The 15,343-nt window shown below is 39.3% G+C and overlaps 1 protein-coding gene across 2 annotated transcripts; it reads right to left on the bottom strand.

Annotated features, from left to right (window-relative positions):
- Positions 1–2,435: 2,435 nt before the first annotated feature.
- Positions 2,436–14,580, bottom strand: ZRANB2 (zinc finger RANBP2-type containing 2). 2 transcript variants are annotated; one of them, XM_075097285.1, is made up of 10 exons: positions 14,419–14,580; positions 13,993–14,045; positions 13,746–13,854; positions 12,360–12,442; positions 10,701–10,777; positions 9,994–10,131; positions 8,975–9,147; positions 6,698–6,784; positions 4,780–4,944; positions 2,436–4,242 (listed from the first exon to the last, which is right to left on the bottom strand). In XM_075097285.1, exons 1-10 carry the CDS (start codon positions 14,472–14,474, stop codon positions 4,179–4,181), a joined length of 1,005 nt encoding a protein of 334 aa, XP_074953386.1. In that variant the 5' UTR covers positions 14,475–14,580; the 3' UTR covers positions 2,436–4,178. The 2 variants fall into 2 exon arrangements, with proteins under 2 accessions (XP_074953386.1, XP_074953387.1); XM_075097286.1 differs by having other exon boundaries at positions 13,746–13,847; positions 13,985–14,045; positions 14,419–14,556.
- Positions 14,581–15,343: the final 763 nt, after the last annotated feature.

The raw sequence follows: 15,343 nt of genomic DNA, 5'->3' as shown, positions 1-15,343 counted from the left end.
GGTGGCTTTACAATGGGAATGTTCCCTGTTAGCTTCGTTGCGTGTTATTTCTGGATGGGGTCCATAACCAGTCTATGAGAAAGTTCGGAAAAGGGAACTAATAAACTGATGCTATGTATGAAGCACTTTACAGACTTTTTTTTTTAAAAAACAACAAACCAAAACAATGCACGTGTAAGCAACCTTTTTTTCCCCAATAAAAGTACTACTCATTTTGATAATGGGAGGACAGGTAAAGTTTGTAAATTGCACAGGACTCTGCTCAAAGCTGTTGGAACAGTTCAGTCACAGGAGCATTGCTCCCTCTTGTTGCTCCCTTGTTTAAATTTTGAAAAAGTTTGCACAAATATCTATACTTTCATACCTAAAAAAAACCAAACCCAAACCAAACACCCTATTCGCTGTTATTTCTGATTAAAGAACAAGCAAGTCCTTTATGTCAAAGGAATTCCAAAGTCCTATGAGCAGGGATACATTTTGATCAATGCTCCAAGAATGAACTATGGAATTAAAAACATGAGCTGCATAGTTTCTTCCCCAAAAGCCCATGAAAGCTATAGCATAGACTCAAGCAGAGGTAGCATCTCAGGCAGAGAAACTCCTCAAATAGGAATGAATTGTGAAGACGGGCTGATCCTGAGGCCTCGCCACTGAGAAGAGGGAAGGGCGCGTTACTGTGACCGGAGGGGAAGCGGGACTAGCCAGCCCCATAGGACTTCCACCGGCTTCAGTCCAACTTTTTTTCCCATTTAAAGTATCTTTTCATACTGTGTGAGAATATTCACTCTAGGATCTTAGTAACTCAGTCGACGTCTGACTTGAAAAGGACTCGAGCATTACATCTTTCCTAATGGAAGATGGCATTAAATTGTCATGGTTACCAGTGAAAGTGAGGCGGTTACAGAGAAGGAACTCCTCCTAACCTCTCCATTCACAGCCTGTACCATCCTGCGAATGCCAAACTCCATTGGCCAGTCTCAATTTTCAAAACTTATTTTTAAGAAGCCTTTTCTGATGCCTGGATGAAAAGCACAATACGCTATTACTATTTAAAGTTATCCTGCCCGACTTGGTATTTGTTTTTCCAGCATTTGTCTAGCAGTGCTACATTAGAATTAGAGAAGTTTCAAGTGTCTTCAACAATGTCAGTATTTTTCATTACTCTTGAAATGTTATTTATGCTCATTATCCCCTAAAAGTGGAGACAATAGTGCCATTGCCTTTAAAATGCTATCATTCAAACCACTGGCTTGCTAGTCATCGATACAAGCCCATGCTGCAACATGCAAGCCCGCCAGCCGAGGCAGGCACGGCAAATGCCTAATGCACTGAAAAAGAGGAAAGTTGCAGATCACTAGGCATAACAACTAACTCGCAATAGTTCATTATAACTAAATATAAGTATGGGGTGTTAGTGAGAAGTGAGACCTAACCCAGCAACTATTTGGTGGAGTACAGGAGTCACCTGGTGTGGAAATGAAGCAATCTTGTTTCTAGACTTACCAACGTGTACGTTTTAATGCTTTTTATTAATTGACTATCTGAAGGAAAAAACCCCACTTTTCAGCAGTGGAATTTACTCTTTTGCCAAATTTATATAAAACTAAAGTCTACTCTGCTTTTATTTAGACTCACTTTCTAGTTTTCAGTTACTACAGAAGAATGCTTACAACAAAACCACCATTACTATTCACGAATGCATTTTTCTTAGAAAAGCACATTAGCACTAAACTCAACTTAATACCTGCTCCTTGGCCATTACAAATTTCACCGATCTTTGATAAAGCTGCACAGAAATACCTCTTTATTTCTGTAGGCAGCAATTGATCTGACCCCAATGGCTACCCTGAGGGCAAGGGAATTATTTTCTAGTGAAACTGGAAAATTTCACGCCGCAAACCCACACAAACACCCTACTACAGTAAACCCACACGTTTTTACTGCCTGAGCTTAATCTAGCTTTGTGTCTTATCAGAAGTGGACCATGTTTAGTTCGAATAGCTTGGTTCTAATTTATTTGCTGATCCAGTAACTAGAATGAGGTATTTTGTGTCATTTGTAACAGGCATGCACAGACTACCATAGCTGCTGCGCCTCTGTATTTTAAAATGTAGAAATCAAAATAGTTTAAACATACTGCTTCCTCTAAAAACTTTCTGAAAAGAAGATGTGGAACGCATACAGAAGAAAATACCCTGAAGCTCACTGTAATGTAAAATGAGTGTAAAAACTCATTTTAAACAGGCTGCTGTTTAAATAAAAAAAATATTTTCAGTACTTAAAGAACTGAAACAATCTGAAAATTTATGATACATGTGGCCAGGTAAGTGCACATACTGCCATTCTTGCACTGCAGTAACAGAGAACAACAACAAAAATAACGTTAGTATAGGTTATAAAGATTTACTTATGTTCCCAAGAGAAAGCACTCGCTGCACAGTTGACTCACAGGTTTTATTTACACTTGTCTACAGAATCATTTTGCCTTACATTTTATCTAAGCCAAATGAAACCATAATTTTCCTTTGTCTGCAGCCTATCATTTGCTAAATTTAAAAACTTTCATGTTAAGTACAGCAACAATTTTAATACAAAGAACAAGAAAAAAAACCCAAAGGCTAACAACATAGCATCTATTTGATCTGATTTTTACAATTTAGTAGTTGGACTCGAAGTTGTCAGAGGCACAGTTACAAAGACTAACCTGCTCTTGTGCAACCTACACACATTTAGCATTGAAATTAGATAGAAAAGAAAGCATTAAAGAAGAAACTGCACAGCATTTTTTTCTGCAAAAAGATTATCAAAATATTTCTACACCAAAAGCATTTTGCTTATTTACCAGTCCAAAAGAAGGGTCTTTAAAAATAAAGCAGAATGTAGTTTTTAAATTTTGCTCCGTTTGTTTTTGTGCAGTTCATTTTAAAAAAAGCAGTGGTCAAATATGGGTTCGGAAGTTTTATTACTGAAATAAATGCAGATATATCACTCTTTGCTTGCTTAAGAAAGAATAATTTTCCTTCACATACTTACCTTGTGATGGCACTGAAGATACTTAAACCTTAACCAAACGGAGCTCAAGAGACCAAGTTCTTATGTGATACTGCTAGTAAAATAGATTTCAATAAAGCATTTTAAGCCATAAATTACATTTAATGGAAAAAGAATGATTGATAAACACATTTGTCAGAACTTTCTAGTTTATTAACTCTCATTTTTAAAATATAAATAAAATTCAGATACCTTGAAAATTTATAGTCAGCCCAAAATGAATTTTACAGACGGCCTGCAGAAGCTTCACTTGATTCCAAGAAGCTAGTTCCGTATTCCTCCATCTCAAGAGCAGTTCCTAAACGACCCTTTTTTAAGAAAGGATTGCAGAGTCCGGGGCCCACGCATGTGAGAATACCGTAGCCAGTACCCTCTGCGGAGCGGGCACTTTGCTGACTGCAGCAAACAGTTTCCAGTGATGGGCACTGGCAGCTCTGAGACTTGAGCAATGGAGAGGATAGTGCCCAATGTCTCAAACACCCTCACTTTGAAGGAACGAAGCCTAATTCACTCCTTACGGAATCATATGATGGACTAGGTATTTAATAGCTATTTTGCACTGAGCATAGCTAAAGAGGACGAGGGGCATTCATCTATACCACAGAAAAAAACAAACAGAAAATAATTAGACCTAAGTACTCACTACTGTCATCCAATGGGTAACACCAGCCCTATAGCTATGCTAATCCTTTGTGGTCCCATACGAGCTACATCAAACAAGCTCAGGAGTTGGATGCAGAACGGTCACGGGTTCTTCCTATATTCCAGATAGTTCTTTTTAATTGTCATGTGAAGAGCAGAGTTGTATTAGAACATATCCAACCTGTGCCTGCTCATATACATGAGAGCGCCAGGAATCGAGTAACTGAGTCTTTAAAAATAATAAAAAAAAAATCCCCTTACTCAAATAATACAACTTCACACCTCCTCTGGGGAGTTTATGGCTTAAAATGCTACCTCATTTTTTGTTTCATGAATGAACAAAGCTGCAGTTTTCCAGAAAGCAAGGACAGACATGCACCTCTACTAGCAGATTTAGCACTTCTGACCAAGTAAGACACCAACTTCTTAAAAATGTCTCATGCACTGACTGGAAGGTTTTTTTTTTTAATGTGAGCTTTAATACATTATTTCTTTTTAGAACTTGTACGGGAACCAGAATGGGAAGATCCAGATGATGATCTGCGGCGTCTGTAAGATATAAATGGAGAAGCATGCAAAGAAATAAGTTTAAATTAATTTTAGCATCCACTTTGAGTAGTCTGTATCCTATAATAGCTGGAAGCCAAGTATATCTGATAGGGGCCTTATAAGAATATAGAAATATCTTTAAACCACTTTAAGCTCATGAATGCGAATTTAATACTAAAAATATAAGTTTAATACTGAAAGTAGAATACAATTTCTAAATGCAATATTTACTTATGAAAATATATCAATAATGTATACGTTAACACTTTCACACACTGAAAGAATGGTGACCCAAGTCTTTCTATGGAACATGCTCCTAGCAGGAGGAAGCTTCATTGGGGGTGGGAGGGCGGGGGGGGTGGAAAGAGGCAATTACAGAGGTTTTAATGGGAAGTAAGAGTAGGGGAAGTGAGAAAATTACTTTTAATATCAGAATAACTGATCAGATTCAATTTTTTCCCAGTGAATCTCAGTCCTTCAGAAAAAAAAAAATCACACATTTAAATACACCCATTCTTATTCTACATAAACCCAAACCTTTCGGGTGACCGTGATCTCGATCGTCTTTTTTTGCGATCACCAGATGAAGAAGATCTAGAACGACTTCGCTTCTTGGTTCTCTCAGGGGAAGATGATGAACGAGAGCTTGAGTAAGATCTTTTTCTTGGGGTGGAAGACCCCCTGTAGGACCTGGAGCTGGATCTTTATTGATTAAGAAATAAATCAGATTTAATTCTGGTATAATATAGAAAGAACAAAGAAAGAACAAAAAGAGACATTTTTCACAAATACTTGCTACTCTATTACATCAGTGTTTTATCAAATAAATTTGTGGATGCTTTAATACTTACTCCTCAGTTATCTGCCAATAAAGACTTCTAGCGCTGTGGTCGTTTCCTTAATAAATATTGCTAAATAGTGTTTCTTGATACATGGACCATCAATGGTTTGGAAACCTCTTTCCAGCATTCACCAGAATGACGCATTTTGACAAAGAAGCGATGGGAGACTGGGACAGGAAGTAGCCTACATAAGGACCTTCCTCAGTAGTTAAATTCACAAAGCAAAATGGCTTGCAAACCAGATGCAATGCTGATTTAACAATGTTTCACTTCATATCATTAATATTTCACACTGGGAATTTATGAAGTAACATTCATCTTACTAGAATAGTAAAAATCCTCAGAAGGTATATTTACAAATCTCAAAATAAATTTGGGTAGAGGGTATGATCTTCTGCAACCAAAATATTTAAAAAACCTCTTAGTATAGTCATTTTGGTGTATTTTTTTTTTTTAAAAGAACCAGTTCCACTTACAAGCACTCAAAAATCACTTTGGTTATCTAAAAAAACCAAGAAAAAACCCACTTGTGGAAAAAGTAATAGAGGTAGGAAGTCCTAAACTGTAATTCCAAAATTATATAAAAAAACCCGCTAACAGTATTTTTTTTTCAGTAAGGTGGATAAAACACTAAAAAACCCCAACACAGTATATATTGTTGGTAAAATATTTTCAGGGTTCTCACTGTAAATAATAAAGCAGTCCTATTTCACACAAGCTAATACACTGAGGACACTTGGTGGATGCCACATGGCACAAGCAAATAACCCAGCTCAGCTGACGAGTCACTGCAGTACCTAGCAGGGGCACAGGCACCCTTTTTCTCTTCCTAAAGGCACAGATTCCATCTTGCGCTGACCCTCATGTGATAATCCATAGCATGTTTCGGCCACCAAGGGCGGTGGCACCATTTGCGATTGGTCTTCCCAACTCAAACTTCCTTATTTACAGATTTAAGATTCTCTGCATGCATGGAGATGGGACAGTTCTTCATTCCATCGCAAAAGGAAAGTCCTGCCAACAGGACACCTGTGCCAGGACACCTCAAGGAACTTTTATCTTTTGTTACTCTTCCCAGCAGAGTTCAGTAACTGCTATACAGAAAACATCAGCTAGCTCAAACTCCTGTCAGCTTCTTGCATGATTTACTAGCAACATTTTTATACATTCCCCCCACATTTATAAAGATAATGGCAGCACTATCTAGTGGAAGTGAGATACGTTAAATAAGTTATCACTAAACACAAAACCAGAGGTATAGCGTATTTTCTAATGTTCTTCCACAACAATTAGCCAAAGTGGAAACAGTAAAACCAGCAAAAATTACTGAAGCAAGTAAACATGCATTCAAATTCTTCTTCCTTCAAACTGAAGATCTGTGGCGTCCACTCGTCTAGCTTAGATCAGACTTAAACTCTTCAACCAAAACCTCGCATTCTCAAGAAATACATCTGTAGTGGTAACAACCTCGTGCAGAGACCCCAGGAATTCTGACTTCCATGATAAAAATGAGTTAATGTTTTTGACCGGCATAATTTTACGATGAAATCAACAAGTGGGTGGTTCTTCTGCCCTTTTTTCTCTCTGCAAGGAGAGAGTGCTACCTCATTCACCTTGATTTCGACCCACGAGATCTAGAGTGTTCTCTGGAACTGGAACGAGATCTTGATCTGGAACTGGAAGAACTTCTTGAATGGGACCTGAAACAACATGGAAGATTTTCTTCCAGTGTCTGACTTGTATTTAGCAGAATAACTGCTACTGTTAGCAGTAGAAACAATGGTGCATCAACACAATTTGGCCTACAGTCACTAAAGAAGTGACAATTTCCTCCTACTCCCCCAGTATCACCATAGCACATTTTAAAACAGAAACTTTAACATAGTAAGATGGTGCATTAAAATCTATAAAGTCAGCTTTTCATTATATTTCCTAAAACAAAGCACAAAAATTAAACAGGGATGCAGTTATTTGGCAAAATGAAACAACTGCATATCTCAACTATTTAATGAAATCGGTGCCTTGACTTTTAATTTGTGCCTTAACTTGAAAACCATCAGTTTCTTTGAAAAGTTGAGTAGGTAAGAGTGTTGGGACTAGCTAGCTCAAATTTTGCCCAAGTCAGTTCTCAGAAGCATTTTGTAAGAAGTTTCAAGTTTTTGTGAAGATTTTCCACTGCATCAAAAATTTAGTAGTAGTTCATTCCTGGCTAAAAACGGATATATCTAACACTACTTGTAACTAGCCAAAATTATTTTCAAATTTTTCACGATGATGGATTTTCTTTAAAGCACAAACCACAAAAGATATGTAAAAATGGTAGCAGACTTGCAGTAACCGCTGTAAAAAGAAAGCATTGCAATCAAATTCTAATAATCTTTTCAGGAAAAATATATTATACATGCTGTCAATCTCAAAGTTTATATTGTTACCATGTCTTTTTCATTTTACTGTGCAAAATAAAGGCAGTATGAAAACATGCTAACTAGAAAATATATTTAAATCTTTTTAAAAAACACAAAGAAGTATCCACAAATAGTATTTCCAATTAATTATCTGTAGCTAGCAGCAAAAAAGTTCAACGAAGCTGAAAGATCCCTAGCAAATTTCAGTTACAAGCTCCTTTTTAATTCACTGTTAACATCTGTGAGTTCACAAAGTTGTGGCCAGATGAAGTTCTGCTGTCTTTTTTGACCTCCCCATCCCTAAATCTAAGAAATGCACTCAAATGCAGCCCATACTGGCTGCATACTATCCTCACACAGGACAATACAGCCACTTCCTCAAAGACCTTGCTCCTCACCTCACTTCATATACAAAAATTGCTGACAGCTGGTCAGCTTAGTCACTATTGTTCACTTAGTGCTCCTCCTTGGAACCAAGCAGCAAACACACATCTCAAGATGGCATTTGAAGGAGTGGGGAAGCTGACAATAGATTTTTCATAGAAGAGGCAGCATGAATAAAAGCATGGCAGCAATGGCGAGAAAGACAAAACAGAGTGTCTGACATCTGGTTAGCATGAGAGTCCAAAGAATTTGGGCAGTGATCACAGCAGTGAGAGCAGAAAGGTGCAGTTACAAAGCTAGGAAGATGAGAAGAAACTTGAACTTCATGTACATGAACTTTATGTATAACCCCTATGAGCCAGTATTGATTTGAGGTCTCAAACCTATCAGTATTATCCTTGTATTACTTGTGATGCAGCTAAAAAGCTACAACATGATTTACATGTTATTACAAAATGTTTATTGAATTGTTCCTGTATTACTGAATCTAAATAATAATGTGAGATCTTTAATCTACCCAGTACATTTTTTTTGTGGCCCCATGATCAATATAAACCTTTAAAGTTACTCTGAAAACATTGCCACTGTACTTAAAGCTTTGTTGCTCTGCATTATACTAAGTTCAAGTTTCTTGTCTTTATTCCCAGGATATTTTCCATTCTGTCCTTTCACTGAATCTGTCTGGACTGCATCATCACTGCCCTCTTCTGCCACCTCCTCCCACTTTAACAATACCACCCTTCCGCTTCTCCATTCAACAGCTCGCCTCAACATTGCTTAAAAATGTTCACCCACTGCATCACATATGGCCAATGAGCCTAAAAATAAAACTGAAAATAAGTTTTATTTTTAAAATTATTTTAAGGATTCAATTGAAATATCAAGTTAAATTGACTAAAACCAAGCAACAACACATATGAAGCCTCCCTACTGAGGACCCACAGAAGGTCAGAACAGAACATTATCTACCCGTGTAAATTCTGCACATAAGATTGTTAACATTATTATACTAGAACTGTAAGGCAATCAAGGAAAAAAGTAAATAAAGAAGTTAGATACTGACATTTTGCCTGGCGTTACCCTTGACCTGTACCCGTTTACCTGGACCTAGACCTTGAGCTTGAATGAGAGGATGAGCGCGATGAAGACCGTGAGTGGGAAGATCGAGACTTAGAACGACTGCGCCTATTGGATTTCTTTTTCTTATTAGTGTCCTCTTCTTCACTGGCATCAAGATTATATTTTGAAAGGTCAGCATCATCTTCATCCTCATCCTGAAAAAATGCAGATATACAAACAATACTTAAGAAATATTTTGATTGTTTTCTTCAGTTAATTTTTTTACTTATTCTATGATTTATTTTGTGCTTTTTTCAACCTTTGAAAATATTGTTATGGCATTTAATGAGATCCAAAAATGTTAAAGAGCAAAGAGTGACTGAAAATTTGTGTTTCAAAGCAAACTATTAAAAAGCTGCAAAAAACCCACCCACAGTTCTGTTTTCTGTTATCTAATGAAGTTAAAAATACAGACATTCATTTTTACCAGTTGGTTTAAATGAGCGCCTGGAGGAATTTTCACACTCAAAATCTATAACCATAGCATAATTCTGCAGAGACATTTTTCATATGCAGAATGTGGTGACTGCTGTGTTAAAAATAAGCATATAAGCATGTCTCTGCAGGACTGTTGTCCAAAGATGTAGACAATCCAGTATGTGACGATCATGTATTTCAGGAAAGATGAAAAAAACCCTATATGTTTTATTCCATTTTATAAAAAAGAAATCTGACGTGGTTTTAAAAGGCTAAAAGTAAAATTCAAGAACATTCCCTTTATATGGTAACTATACATAACGGTTCCAAATAAAGATCTCAATTTTTGATTCTGATCTCAGATGAGCTTTTAAAAATTCTACATCTTTGTATGCAGGTATTTAGGACAAAACAGAGCTCATGCATATACTGTACAAAAGCTGTAGGCACCACTATTCTGATAGCTACTCCTCTACATTGCTCTAAAGGCAGCTAAAAATGCAGACCAAACCTTAACTACTACTAAACAGCACTGCAGTAATAATTAAAAAAATAGTTACTAGAAAAAAAACCAAGCTTTCTACCTCATCCAATTTATATTTGGAGAGATCTTCATCCTCATCCTCCTCATCTTCCCCTTCAGACTCCTTATCTTCTACTTCCTTCAGGATAGATGCAGGTCCAACCGGCTTCCCTCTATACTTTTTCTTCTTGCGTCCAAACTAAGAAATTTTATTCCATTAGAATACAATTTAATCAAATGTAACTTCCAACTGCATTTTTTGATAAAAGTTCTATGAGGAAAAAATATACAGTGATTTCAAGTAAGGTATTGCTCAAAGGGAAGGAGAACTACCAGGAAATATCAATTAGCAACAAGAAGCTTTCCGAAGAAGCTTGTCTTAGATACAATTAGTACCCACAGACAAGATTACTTGAAATCTGAATTTAGCAAGAGTATTTTATATTTGTGTCTATGGGATAAACAATGTTGAACATCTGGATGAAAACAACATGAATGACCCTGAATCCAGGTCATCAAGTTGTTTAATGAACTCAGCTTGTACCAGTTTAATTTGAACTCATTCTTAGTCTTTAACCCCCCAAAAGACAGAACAGATGCATTCACTTTCAGTTCAAAACTTTCACCCTTGAGCATTTGACAAAGAGATGCATCAGGTATTTCTGACTAGCGCTTTTCCCTGTAAGGAAACCAAATGCAAATGTATGTATCCTAAACACAAACGCACACTACACATCTCTCCAGAGTAATACATGTACCTAATCTTACCTCATCATACTCCCCGTCTGATTCTTCGCGTTCTATATATTCAACATTCTCTCGTTCATTAAATCCTCCTCCATATCCTTTAAAAAGGGGTAAAACAAGACAATCTCTTGACCTGCACCAAGTTCAGCTACATTAAGCGCAAAGTTTATTGTAACCTTTCACAGAGGTTTTGGAAGCCTTCAGTGGATTTATAAATATATGCCATAAGAATGTAATATGGCCTCAAGAGGAACATGAATTGTTCCCACATGTTTATTAAATATAGTTACTCAGAAACCGAATTGAGAAAATGGATTAAGACAAACAAACAATACAGAAGCAATAGCATTTTAAAGAATGGAGAAAAAAATTAAAACAAAAATTTCAGGATTATAGCTGTGCTGAGCAACCAGCTTCCCAGAAGGGCTCTGGCGGGGCTGCAGTGCCTGACAATTGCCTTGGTGTGGATAAACACAAGAACAGCTCCAAGGGGCTAGAAAAAAGGCTACGGACCTTGAAGACCAGTATTGCACCTCTGAGAGTAGCCAGTAGCCAACTCGGGAAAGTGGGCAATGAAACATGAGGCGAGGGCAACACTTGCCTACTGCTTTCCCAGCTGCTGGCATTGCTGCAGCCTCTTTGCCACAGCCACGTCCTATGTGCACGCAGCCTCCTTGGTGGTTTCTGGGCATGCCAGTCTCCTCCCATATGCAGTTAATCTGTGACACAGAGTCACATATATATCCTCAGGGAGCAACAGGAATAAAAGCATCCTGTAGTTGCACTGAATTATACAACTGCCAAGATTTGCCTTAAGAATCTTTCTATTCCTTCTTATAAGGTGAGTGGAAAACCTCAACGGCTCATTTTAATTTCTAATTTACCAGAAATGTCTGCAACCTGCTATGTGTCCTGCACATGACTGCAAATTTACGCTCAAGGACATTGGAACTCGAAAAATTAATTAAATATTAAAAATAGTTAATTTTAAGAAATATGAATTCAGTTAAATATTACTCTTTAATATGCTTGCAATATTAAATGAAAACATTAAAAACATTACTTTTCCTTTTGAATAATATGCTCTGTGCTCTTCTCCATGCTTCTTTTTTTGTATCCATTAGTGTTGCACTCTATGCATTGAATTCCCTGCCTGATCTCATTTGCAGTGGTAACAGTATAAATAGTTACAACCACACTGTAAGGATATCCTCTGTTCTAGTTACCACTGGGTTCATTGTTAATGCAGGAGGAACTTAAAATGCATCACAGTGTGACCAAACCTCAAACCTCATTAAGAGGTAACAGTCTGATCTATACAGCCCTTGAACACCGTTCCTGTGACTGCTGAGTCCTCTGTAAATGGACACTATATACACACTGGACCTTTTGAAGTTTAATAAAATACTGCATTACTCCTTCCAAACGTCTTCACATCAAAATCAAATATAGAGGCAGTTTAAGCTGAACATTTGTTGCTTTTCCAAATGAAACCTTCACAAACATTACACACTACTAGTACTAAAGTCTAAGAACTGACAGATTTATTTACATAGGGAAGATCATTCAACTTTCCTAGTTCTGCTGTGAAAACAATCCCTTTAATTAAATTACATTGTCATGTATAAAAATAAGATTTCTTACAGTAATTTGAGTATTTTAAAGCCATAGACACCTTACCTGTCCTTTCCTCCAATTTAGCATACTTTGGAGTATTACACATATTACATTCTGATCTTCTGGCCCAGTTCACATTACCACATCTTCAGAGGCAAAAAGAGCAAAACAGAAATAAGAAACATTTAGTTTAATTTCAAATCAAAAAAGCTTACATGTTGAGGCAACACTTAATATAAATGTATCTGCCAAGTTTTCGCAGTGATGCGCAGTCAGTAGTATAACACAATTAACTTTGAGGCCAACAGTCACCAAGGCACAAAGAACCACAAGAGCGTCTTTGGGTATTTCATCAGCACGAGGATGATAGCAAGATGACCATACTGGACAAATCAAGGGGAAAGAAGTAAAATTAACAGGCAGGTGGGCAGACAAGTTAATAGAAGTAAGACTACACAAGAAGGATTAAAATTCCTCACTACTCTCCACTGGTGGCATTCACAGTTCAGAGGAGTTAACAAAGAAGCTACCAAGCTACCACTGAATAATGCTTACGAGTAGTCATCGTCATCCACCGATGCACAGCTACAGCTATACCTTTCTGTGACTGCATTTCTGTCTTACAGCATCCTAAAAGGCCACTCACAGCTCATCTACCTGTAACACTGTCATCAGGATGCTGCTCAGTCCCAAGAGCAGAGAAGGAGGTCCATAAGACACAGACTAGCTAGGAACTTGGAAAGATGACAATCTTGAAGTGTGCCACCAAGGGATTCCCTCAGATACTGGGACCCACAGCGCTGCCTAGGAAACCTGCCTGTCTCGTGCTGCAGAAGAGCACAAATGGAAACCCACCAAGCTGAACACAGCAAAGTTCTGACAGAAAAATAGAATAATAAAAAAAATATCCAGGTTTCACTGGTCAGACAGCTTAATCACCAAAAATTGAAATCCTTAAGAGTCCTTCAGAAAATCTGAAAGCACCTTTCAAAAATCAAAATACTGTACAAAAGTAGTCCTTTTCTAATGTAGATCTTAATATTCTCAACTGATGGCCTACAGTAAGATCTAAGAATTTAACTGTGTGCTAAACTTTACTCATTAAATACTTTGTGAATGTTAACAATAAAATATCATACTGCAACAAAGGTGTCACTTCCATTTATGCATTTCTTCTGAGCCTGAGAAGTGCCTTGGCTTATCTGAAAAAAAGATGAACCTTTCCACTCTTGATTTTCTACTCTTTTTTCCAGTCATGTTAATTAAGTAACTGCTGTCCAGCAACAAAAATGCTATCCATGCTGTAAAACACTACTAGTGGAGTAGCTGCAAATTTTGATCACTGTTTTTTCGTCAGTACAAGTGAATTTATACAGACAAAATTAAGTATCATATTGTAGATGCGTTGTGTGACTAAGAGAACGCTCTGCATTTTTTAAAAGGGCGTACGTTTTACACTGCCAGTCGTTAGCACTGAAGAGGCCACGACTCTTTTCAGCAAGGGTCTTTCCTATTTCAGTCCCTCCAGCTTTCATCATTTTGGCTTCTGTCGTTTTTTCTGGAAAAGAAAAAGAAAAAACCCAAAACCAGTTCTCTAATATCATACTTTATTATTCGCTAAAAAGATTTAGTATTCTTTTCTTTTAAACAGGCAGAAACAGACGAGGAAAAAAGAAGTATCACCTAAGACACTCACCTCTTCCACATCTGTTACAGCTAGTTCTTCTAGCAAAGTTAACATTCCCACACCTGAAAATAAAAACAAAAAGAGACCGAAGACGCTAGTTAACGTTGGGAAACGCAGACATACGAGACTTAAAGACAAACGCCTTTATACTGGAAGCTGAATTCGTTCCAAACTAAAGCACTAAGTTTCTCGGGCCGTGGCCGACCCTGAGTGGGACGGGGGAAGGCTGGTGCCGGACCCGCTGCACGACGGGGGCCGGGAGCTGTGGAGCCCTGCAGGGAAGCTCGCCCCGGCCCGGCGGGAGGGCAGCCGCCCCCCGACACCCGGCGGCCGCGGCTGCCGCGGGCCGGCCGGACCCTGTGCTGCCCCGCAGGACTGTCCCGTGCCGTGCCGCAGCCCGGACCCGCGGGCGGGCGGGCGGCCGCCCCCGCTCACTTCTTGTCGGGGCAGATCCAGTCCCCGTCGCTCACGCGGAAATTCTTCGTCGACATCTTGGGCCCCGCCGAGCCGAGCCGAGCCGAGCGCCCAGCGCCGCCGACGCCGAAGAGGACCGGGGCCCTGCGCCGGGCGGGCTGACCGCCGCGCCTGCGCCCTGCTACTGCAGCGAGCGGCGCCGCCGCCGGGCGGTGTTTTGGTCAGGCAGGAGCACGGTCGCCTCAGCCCAGCCGCAGGAAGAGAGCGCGAAAGAAGCGCGCCCCCTGGCGGGCCGGAGGGCCGTGCGCGGCGGCGTGGGGCGCATGTGCAGTGCGCCCCGGCACTGGCGGCGGCCGCCATGGGAGGGCGGTGTGCCGGAGGGGGTCGGGGCTGACCTGTGGCTGGGAGCCCTGCGGGGCATCCTTCCTCAGCCGTGGGAGCGTGAAAATTGTTCGTGTATTAGCTCAGAGATTCATGGCAGCTTATTTTCTTACAGCTGTCGCTGTGAATCTGTCACCCCAAAGTCCCAGGGGCAGAACTGCCCGGGCTCCTCGTGAGGAAAGCCTGCTGCAAATTCCTCCATGTACATCTGCACTTAAGTAAAATAAACAGAGAAACCATCAGCTGCTGATACATAACGGAAAAGAAATTAAATAAGTCCTCACCTTCACAGACGAGAGAGCGTGCAAGGTTCAATGGCCCTAATGAACCCCCGCAAGAACATACAGAGGGTTTTAAATATGAATATGACAGCGTTGGTAAAAATGTTTAGACTGTTCAAGTAAATCCATTATTTAACAACATACTTTTAAAAATTATGATTAAAACCCCATTCGGTGGTTAGCTGGCAGGTTCGTTCTGGCGGCAGGACGCCGGCCTCCGTGTGCCGCGTGTGGCCGGGGTGCCCGTGGCTGTGCCGGCCAAGTCCCGCCGTGCCGGAGCAGCG

This window comes from Phalacrocorax aristotelis, chromosome 6, assembly GCF_949628215.1.
Source record: "Phalacrocorax aristotelis chromosome 6, bGulAri2.1, whole genome shotgun sequence".
NCBI lineage: Eukaryota > Metazoa > Chordata > Aves > Suliformes > Phalacrocoracidae > Phalacrocorax > Phalacrocorax aristotelis.
This window is presented reverse-complemented; position numbering and strand designations above follow the sequence as displayed.

Coding starts and splice junctions, on each gene's coding strand:
- ZRANB2 (XM_075097285.1), bottom strand. CDS start 14,474: ATGTCGACGAAGAATTTCCGCGTGAGCGACGGGGACTGGATCTGCCCC. Junction 13,855..13,992: donor CTGTAACAGATGTGGAAGAG/GTGAGTGTCTTA, acceptor TTTCTTTTCCAG/AAAAAACGACAGAAGCCAAA. Junction 6,785..8,974: donor AGCTCAAGGTCTAGGTCCAG/GTAAACGGGTAC, acceptor ATGTTGTTTCAG/GTCCCATTCAAGAAGTTCTT.